General features: G+C 29.2%; 1 protein-coding gene across 1 annotated transcript in view; it reads left to right on the forward strand.

Annotated features, from left to right (window-relative positions):
- LOC106690926 (fibrinolytic enzyme, isozyme C) overlaps nucleotides 1-9,958 on the forward strand; it is a 17,916-nt gene extending 7,958 nt beyond the window's left edge. The window contains exons 2-7 of the mRNA XM_014436524.2: nucleotides 1,922-1,976; nucleotides 5,093-5,246; nucleotides 6,817-6,980; nucleotides 8,824-8,922; nucleotides 9,003-9,151; nucleotides 9,716-9,958. Of these exons, the coding sequence (XP_014292010.1) occupies nucleotides 1,922-1,976; nucleotides 5,093-5,246; nucleotides 6,817-6,980; nucleotides 8,824-8,922; nucleotides 9,003-9,151; nucleotides 9,716-9,877 (783 nt within the window). The 3' untranslated portion in view covers nucleotides 9,878-9,958. The remainder of the gene's footprint in view (nucleotides 1-1,921; nucleotides 1,977-5,092; nucleotides 5,247-6,816; nucleotides 6,981-8,823; nucleotides 8,923-9,002; nucleotides 9,152-9,715) is intronic.
- The last annotated feature ends 263 nt before the right edge of the window (nucleotides 9,959-10,221 follow it).

A 10,221-nucleotide genomic window follows, 5' to 3' on the forward strand; every position in this document is an offset into this window, starting at 1 on the left:
TAAGCACATGTTTATGGTTTTGTTGAATTTGTTTTTTAGCAGCCTGAAGATGGGGGAAATCTCCCGAAACGTTGCTGTATGATATGAAATAAAGTATTATAGTTCAATAAGGAAGAAATTGTGTCATTCACTAAATCCATATAATACCATAAGAATCTTCCAGTTAAAGGATTATTAAATTTTGTTATAAATTATATATTATTATGCAATTTCATGATGAAAAAAAAAATCTGGTATGGTGCGCGCACCATTCAATTTTCATTTACCACCCTACCAACTTCCCCTATAACGTTTTTTATATAGTGGTTGGCTTCTGTTGAATTTGCTGGTAAAGTTAAAGTTATTTAAGTGATTCTCGAAAAATAACATGTACTTACGTATTAACGCCACCACAGCAAAAATTCTGCTATGCGCCAATCTACACCTAAAGTTTTTACAACAAATTATAAAAAACTTTATGTAAAATCAAAACACTTTAAAATTGAAAACATTTTATTTATGCAAAGTAGTAATCAGATTGCGGCAGAAAATGGGCCGATAAGGAATTTAATGTAGATTCAAAACAGTATCTATTTTCTTTCTCCTGATGCTGTTGCCATTCCACAATGCAATTTGGTCCACCTATTTTCTTGTTTAATTTATTTTCCATATCCATAATTCACGCATGTAATTATTCCAGTCTACAACAGTTTTATCCGATAAATCAAGCTTCTTTTTATGTTATGATGTTAGCTCCTCGCACCATTAGTATATGAATCAAAGTTGCTCTAAGCGAACAACAAGATGGCTCTTATTGGCGCATTGGCAGAATTTTGGCTGCGGTGGCGTTAATACGTAAGTACCATAAAAGACAAGGAAAGTCGAAAATGTTTCCGTTGATATATAAATTTGTATTTTAGGTTTACTCGAGATGGGAATAACGAATATCAATTTTGTTCTTGCCAAGAATACAGTAGATTAACAAACCGTAAAGTAATCGGGAAAGATATGGTGGATTTTTCCAGTTAGAATCGGATGTATAATTTTTCATTTTTCCCTCCTTTAGTTATGCATAAAATTCTATAATAGTATGTATTTTTCTATTTCATATTACTATTAACAATGAGAATAGTTTATTGCTTTTAAATAAACAAAATTAATGATCCTTTAGAGGTAGGTTTATTAAATATTCTTCATTTAAAAAGTTTCAGACTATTTTAATGGCGGCTGATCTCGCTGATATTGAAAACATTTACTTTTACATTGATATGCCGAGTTTGTGCACAATTGTTAGAGCCTTCTTCGAGAAAATCTATACTACAAAGTTTTACGATTTTCGTTACAAAATCGAATTCAAAATTTTACAGGATTGTAATACTTCCTCTTACTACTAAGTGTAAGCAAGAATGTGGGTTTGATATGACCCAAAAGGTTTTTTCCCGAGTCAATGTTATTAATATTTATCAACTGAAAATGAATACAAAAAAAAAATACGATAAAATACCTGGTGACAAAACTTCATAAAAAAGTAAAAACCTACTGGCTAGACGCATGCCGATACTAATCTTCCAGCGTACCACATTCTGGTACTCGTGCCTCAGGTTAGACATCACTACCATAAGAGATCTACGTTCTTACGAAAACATTAATGTTCAACTCAAAAAATCCCAAAAATAAAGAATTTTAAGACCTAATAATCCGAGAAAACCCACTTGGCTTGTAGTATTGACAGAACTGTGGGAAAAACTTTCTCGGAGTATTCCTTTCGAGTACTCAACCACCGTCGGCATAGCAATATTCGTATACGATATAGTAGTTCATTTTAAATATACATAGGGTTACTTTTATAAAATAATTTAAGGACCAGCATTTAATAATCTTGAACCTTATTATATATTACCTGGTATATATGGATTCCTAATAAATAACTTATGTCCTACAGGTTGTTGGCGTGGTGGCTCAAAACGATCTGACCTCAAATGTCACCAAGTGGGCAGGCAAGGAAGATATTCTTTTATACTTAAACATTTCAACAATTCATTTTATACTTTAACACGCCTATTTCTGAATGTGCATAAACAGGGCGAGTGGGGGGAAATGTGATCTACACGTAAAAAAATAATTTTAATAACTCAAATATTACCATCATATATCTATTTTCGTTTGGAAACTAAATGTCACCGCTTCCTGATTAAATCACTGTGGATTAAAAACTTTTCATACTTCCCCAACCAAAGACATCCGTTACGTAGTCAAGAGAACTTTTCTTCTAAATCGTTGAATTATCTTCAATAAGTTGAGCAAGGGTGTACCTTCTGTCAATTTTTGTTGAGTATAAATTTAATTAAGTCCAAGAAAGCCTACAGAGCCACTTTCAAGTTGGACAACTCCGTCTTGAATTTTCACTAATGAACATATTTGATTCTCATTACAGCAGGATTTCTTGTTTCAGAAATCATTTCTGCATTGTGTTTTTGAAAAAACAAACTTTTTAAAACCAATGGATCAAACAGGGTGTAACGCAATAATTTTTACAAAGTTCATTTATTTACCATTATTATATTTTATATAATAAAATAATTTTATTTTAGCAACATTCCCTACGTCTGCACAAAAACTGAAAATCAAAGGAACATATTTAATATTATTTTTTCCTCGAAAAAAAACTATATTTTTTACCTAAAAACAGTAACATAATCTACTAAGATATTTTCTGCAGCCATAATTTTTAACTATGGAATCGAAAAACAAATACATTTTTGCTCAAAAGAACTTTTTTTTTGTATAAATTGACAAATTGGTGCAACTCTAACAAAAGACCTCAAGGATATAACTGAATCTAAATATATCATATTACTACTCAATTTGCAGAGAGTTTATCGGGGTTTAAAATAAAAAATAAAAATTATTTATTGTTTTTTCTAAGCCACCTAAAAAACATGCAATTGTAGGTTACGTTTTAGGTCCTAGTCGCTAAAGCGAACCTCCATGAGGAGTGACATCTAGAATAGTGATTTGGGCTATAAATTAGGTAATGTAACGACAAAACTTTTAATTTGATTTATTTCTGAACTAACATTTTGCATGTATTACAAAACATTAAGGTGAAAACTAAAGTTCTCTACGACCATCGATTCAAAAGATGTTATTTTTTTAAGCAGGGATGTCAGGCTAACTGATAAGAACGTCGTGGAAACAACTGATGAGGAGAGGCCAGCAATTGTCAACGCTATATCAGTCGGTATTAATTATTTTAATACTTTGCTATTATTATGATATAATGAGGTAATAATACACCAATCGATTTGTTTTTGGATGCAGAATAACATAAAATATTCTCAACTCTATTAATTAATTTTAAATTTTTACAAACTCACAAAAACGATAAATCGCTCCGTATATTACTATATAGGAAGGGATTTTTAGTTTTTTCGAATTTTTTTTTGGCCGAAAAAAAAAAAAAATAATATATACACGTGATATAATAAATACAACGTTAAATCTTACATGACGCTTTACTCAAATCTTTAGGTTAGGCATAGATTAATTATGCATTTATCAAATAAATTAAAAGGCTATTTCACTAAATATTCTTTTTAATTTTATAAAATAGTAAAATATTCCCTCTCCCTCCCCTGCGCATGGCTCTTCCGTCATAAGTGTTCTATCTGCCCAATAAAGCATCAGGAACTTCAACGATTTGGTCTCTTCCTCACTGAATTTTTTTCTTATGTCCTCGAGGATAGGGCAGTCATATAAGTGGCTCGATATCATATCTGATAAATACACTGCCGCTATTGTCACATTTGGCCTGGCAGGATAGTTGACAGTAGCGGCAGTGAAGCTTCTATCACGTTAAACTTTTTTTCATGGTGTAACATTACTGCCATGGCAGCAACTGCCTTGGTGTAAACTATATGATATTTACTTTTAAAATGAACTTAAATTAACTTCTTGTTGCAATTATAAATACAAAAAATTATTTCATAAAATTATAATTTCATATATCATGAAATATTTAAATATATTTCATTTGACAAATAAGATGCAATGAAAATTTTAAAATAAATTATTTCTTATACAAGGATTAATTTTTAAAATAATATTTCAAATATATTTTACAACCTAGTTCAACTATTAGCTCAACATACTAGATAGCCTTAATCCTTCAACTGTGCATGTCAGTCATTCTTCATTTTTAATCCATTAGATGAGTAACAGTTGGCAAATTTGACGAATTGACCTGCTCAAAATGATATATTACTTTACTGATCTATCATTAATTCTTTAATCTATGGACAGAAAAAACAATACTACCAGGAGAAAGATAACATTAGGACTTTGGTAGTTAGTTACAAAGAGTGTCATTTCAGCTGTTTTGAGGGTTTTGCCTAGGTAAACATTTGATAAGCTTATAAGACACAAATAATATACAGATTCGAGCCAAATTTTAGAAATTGTAGTTTTAAAAGCAAATCTATCATCCTTTTCTTATAAGTCTGTGACATTTTCTTATACTCCATGAATACAAACAATACATATTGTTTCACCAATATGGTAGTTTAATTATGAATTAGGTGAAGGAATAAAAGTTACGAGAATCTTATGATCAATTGAGTAAAACTCATTGTTATACAGAAATATTCAAAAGAATTAGAATTTCAATTCTGTGCATATTGATGGATACTGAATTTAAGGTATGGGAAACTAATTTATAGATTGGCAGATTTTTGAAGTATGTTATAGGGAGAACTTTATTGGATAGGTGAGACAAGATTCTTTTTCAAGGTTAGAGAAAATAAAATTTTGAAGGAAATATCATGTATATATAATTATATATGTTGGGGATAACTAAAAATAATATAACAAAATTTATTTTTTACATTATTATTAGTGGGGATTCTTAATGCCAGTAATAATACATGCAATTACAAAATACATTAATACAAAAAATTACAAATTCTAGATATGTCTAATTATTTTTATACTCCTTTCAATATATTGTTCCAAGTGAATGTTTTTTTTTTAATCTTGTAACAGTGTGTCTGATTCAAATTAGTCCTTATCCAAAAAGTAGATTGATAAGTCATCAATGTAGCCAACATTTCTTCAGATCTCAGGATAGTTCGCGGACAGAATGCACAGCTGGGGCAGTTCCCTTGGCAGGCCTGGATCGAGTGCATCCGATTCAACTTCTTGGCAACCGGTTGTGGAGGCTCCCTCATCACTACCAGCCATATCCTCACAGCTGCTCATTGTGTTGACAGGTCAAAACAACTAATTCATTATTTAAATAATTTAGTGCCAACTCATACACATAGAGGGTATTTATCAAAACCGTTGTATGAAATTTTCCTTTTACTTTTTAATTTTCGGGTAAAGTACAGATCATTTAAATAGGTATAATAGAGCCTGATATATACTTATATTTTTAGATACACATATTCTTTAGTATAAATTTTTAATGTTGTAGATCAATAAAAAGTTAATATTGTCTACTAAATTTATTTTAATATTTATAATATATATTTTTTACAGGAAATGGTACTTCTACTTTTAAATATTTAGTAAACCACAATTCTCTTATCTAATCATCATAAAAAAATATATTCAATGTACCTATTTAATATTCCACAATTACAGCTAAAATATTTATCGGTTTTATGTCCAAACCCACAATAGTTTCTTTCTTTTATCCACTACACACACATCTTAATAAACAAATCATTCTTATCTAAGTTATATCCACTTTAATGTATATATAATTCTTATGGATATAATTCAAATATATCTTAATGTTTAGATCATTCTTATGAAGAAAAATATATTGTTCCCAGATATATAAAATTTAATTGGAAATACTTTATTTTAAAAACATAGCTGTTCCAAATAGGATTCAATTTTGTTTTAATAAAAATTGTTGCTACTTTTATTATATCCTTGACTTTAAATATTACATTGAAGAAATTTCAAAAAAATAAAATTATCTAAAACCAAAGATTAAAATATTTGATACAAAAGATACCCTTCAGCAGAGTTCTCTTGTCCTCAGCTGGTTGTACTTGTACTGCATTAACAGCTATTGTCTCTGCCATGATCTATCAATATATCACTTTCACTTCACATATATGAATACTGACATAGACTGAACATAAACTCACTTGTGACTTTATGAAGAACTGTGCAGATAGAAAGCACCATTAAGACTGAGCTCACAGGTCTATTTCCCGAAAGACAGTGAGTTCACTCATGAACTTATACATACCTATGACATCTGCAAGACTGAGCTATCTCTTCTCCAAATTCAGGGTATTATTGAATGGATTTCACTGTATTACTTACTAAATGAATTTTAATAATAATTATTATTAGTCTGAAATAAATCACTCCTTTTAATTGTAAATATTTAATAACATGGCTACAAAAGACCAACTAATTTTTTCTTATTTAAATTTTCCCAATCTTTTCTATACATACAGAACTAATTATTACACAAAATAACAAAAATTCCCATGTAAAATTACAAATGTAAGAAATGTCTATAGTTGTATGTCCAAATCTGTAACATAATTCAAGTTTTTTTCTTCATTTAAATTATATACATTTTAATGTATAATTCACTCTTATAGATCTATGTTATATATGTTTTAATGGATATATCATTCTTATGAATACAAAAATATCTCTACAATATTTATATACTTATAACACACACACACACACACACACACACGCACGCACGCACGCACGCACGCACGCACGCACACACACACACACACAAACACACACACACACTCATATAATGTATTCAAAATATTCATATTTTATTTGTTTTAGTGTTGTGTTATGCCAAGTGTCATTAGGTCTAATTTCCTTAAAAGAGAGAGGATATTCTTACTTTCTACACCCCAACAACATGATAATTCATGGAAACTACCAAGCCGATTCTTATAGCAATGATATAGCAATTATTAGGTTGCGTTCATCTGTCAAGCTAACAGGTATCTTAACTACAATAAAATAGAAAAGCAAAACATGAGTCTGTTATTTATATACATATATATTGGCCATTATTTTTAGTTTGCTTATATTTTAGCAAGGGATTGTAAGTGGAGATGACTTGGAAATATAACATAAACTTAGCATCAAGCTATCTTGTCTCTATTTATATTTTTATTATCTATTAGATAGACTTTGTGTAATATAAACAATTGAATTTATTTAAAATGAATGGATTTTATAATAAATTGATTTGTAATATTAATCTTCAATATATACAAATTTTACTATTATTAAGTTTCTTTAAAAATAAAAATGAAATTACATTTGGCTACAAAAGTTTTATAGATAAAAAAATAATATAACAAAAAAAATAATTAAATTATACTAACCTTTCTCAATTTTGACCGATTAAATTAGCAAATATTTATATTTTAAGTCTTTTTTATTTTTAAAAACATATAGATTTGTTGCTTTTTGATTCCAGAAAATTATTCAAACATAGATAACATATTGTATTTTTGAGAAAAATAATTTCTTGTATAAACAAAATAAATTAACCTAGAGAAAAAAAAATTAAATTTCAGGGCAATTAAAATTATTATGTGCTAATACATTAATACAAATTGAAATCTCTTTGATACTTGTTTTAGTGTTCTATTTGAATTCTTTGTCTGTTGGGTTGACTTCATGTTTCATTCTTCTCAGCACATTTTCAATTTAAACTCAAATTTTATTAAAAATAGATTTAGTCTATGGTTACTATTTATCTTTTATTTCAATATAACATGTTCCCTAAGACTTGTGAAAACCACTTTGGTTCAAACTGAAAATGATAAAATTATTTTTAAAAAATGTCCCGTACCATTGATACTAAAACTTAGAACATGTCTATTAGTTCAAGAAATGGTGAGGAATTATGTTTTCTTCCTTCCAAATAAGTATGACCAGACTTGGTTTAGCAATAAACATCTGATTTTGAATAAATAGTGAAATACAGAATGCCTGAAGATGGAATATGGGTGAATAGGTTCTCTGAGAAATTCCATGAAATTGTCATGAGCACCCCATTCAATAAAGGTGCAGTCAAAGTGAAAGAAGGTGGAGGTGTGTCAAGATAGGGTTGACTAATATCATAATAGTAGAGTGTGAATCAAAGATAAGATATTATTGTGATTACTGGTTTGATGATGAATATAAACAGGCAATCTAGAAAAGTAATGAAAAAAGATTAAAATGGAATTATATAAAGACATGGATTAGTTTCAAACAGTATAAAGAGGTGAGAATGAATGTGAAGTACTAGGTGAAAAGCAAGATGAGAAACGCATCAAGGAAGCAAATTGAGTTAGTTGAAAACTCATTAAACTGCAAAGAATCTCACAAATTTTATAAAATGTTGAACAACCAAGGAACATCCAGGAGAGGAAACATGATAAAAAACAAACATGGTATAAATGCTGATACTGGAGGATGAGGTACAAGAATGGTGGCTGCAAGTTTGAGATCTAGTTGAACCCCAGAAGATCTAGAAACTCCAAGGAAGACCAAGTATAATTACCAAAGGACACTGATGACCTGGAAACCATTTCGCCCGATATTGAAAATATCTTGGGTAAACTAAAATAAAAGTTTCCAGGTAATGACGGTATCCTGCCAGAATTGTTTAGACCATAGAAATAAGTTAAATAAGAGATCATCTTCTCAATTATGATATTTCACAACTGTACTGATAATTTTATCTACATAATCTAAATGAATTATGCAAGTGAAAATCCCTATACATTGATTAATAATTTAGTTATATATTATGATGTATTAAAATCAATAATGTTATTTTCTCAGAAAATATCCAACCCATAAGGCTGGCAAAAGAATTCCAAAATAGCAGAACACTTAGCGGTATGCCAGCCATTGTTTCTGGTTGGGGAAAGACAAGAGATTGTAAGTGGAGATCACTTGGAAATATAACATAGTAATATCTTAGTTTAGTTTATTGATAAATTAATTTTTTCTTAATACAGCTGAGAAGGGAAGACATCAACTCCTTCAGTATGGAACTGTCCGAATTATGCCTGAAGCTAAATGTATTCCATTTTTTAAGAGGATGTTTAATTTATCAATCACAAGTGGGCATATATGCACGGATTTTTCAGCATCGAATGTTTGCAATGCAAGTGAAGTCAATTATAGCCATTTTAAAAATATTTAGAATTGTATTTAGAGTATAAGTTTTTTTAAATATTTGAACAATGATCATCATTACAGTATTTTTCTGATACCAAAGCAAAATATTAATTTAATTAATTAATTAAAAAAAATTTGATGGGTCATTCCCCAACTTGGTGCTATTTCAGTTATAGAGCATGATCGATTATCTGAATGTGAATGATTTTATTTTTCTGCAATTACTCTTCTTGAGGCCAACATTTCCTTCTCACTTTATGCTTATAATAATTACATGTTATCTAGTTATTAAGTATACAACGCTCATTTGGCCTTCCTTATCACTATAGAGACTTTAAAAGTCTATGGTATCATTTTTTTTTTGTAGTACACTTAAAAATATATAATATACAGTCGACTATAATTTAAAAAAAAAATTGATAGCTAATTAGGACCAATTGAGAATGACCCTTATTCTATTATTCTTACAAATATTCTGGAAGTTAAAATATTAATCCTCAGTATGCATCATTTAATAAAGGAATGTTATTTCTTTTCTTGTTGGCATTAGGGCGACAGTGGAGGACCATTAGCAATTATTGAACCTGACAATATTTGGACATTGATAGGCATCATAAGTCTTGGTGTGACCCCATGTGAGGAAGGAATTCCATCAGTCTTTACAGCGGTAGCTAACTATCTGCCATGGATTTACAATAATACACAAAAATAAGAGGAAAAACATTATAAAACTGTGTACTTCATAAACTCTTTTTACTGCTTATTTCAACAAATATACAATATTAAACTTCAATGTTTTTAACCCAGTATTTCACTAGTAAATTATTATATAGACTGACAAAAATATTTATTTTATCATTTCCTCTACCAGGTAAAACAATTTACACAGAATAAGGGAATTGATTCCACGAGGTTCCCCCCGAGGTTTATGCTGATTCCTGCTGTTTAATCAGACTTAGTTGATCCAAACTCAGATGGATTAATTTTATAAATAATGTAATTAAAAATGTAAAGAAATTGCATATAAAATAATTATATGTAAAAGAAGAAGAGTAT

This window comes from Halyomorpha halys, unplaced genomic scaffold (genome assembly GCF_000696795.3).
Source record: "Halyomorpha halys isolate HHAL.00 unplaced genomic scaffold, Hhal_1.1 Scaffold1979.1, whole genome shotgun sequence".
Taxonomy (NCBI): Eukaryota; Metazoa; Arthropoda; class Insecta; order Hemiptera; family Pentatomidae; genus Halyomorpha; species Halyomorpha halys.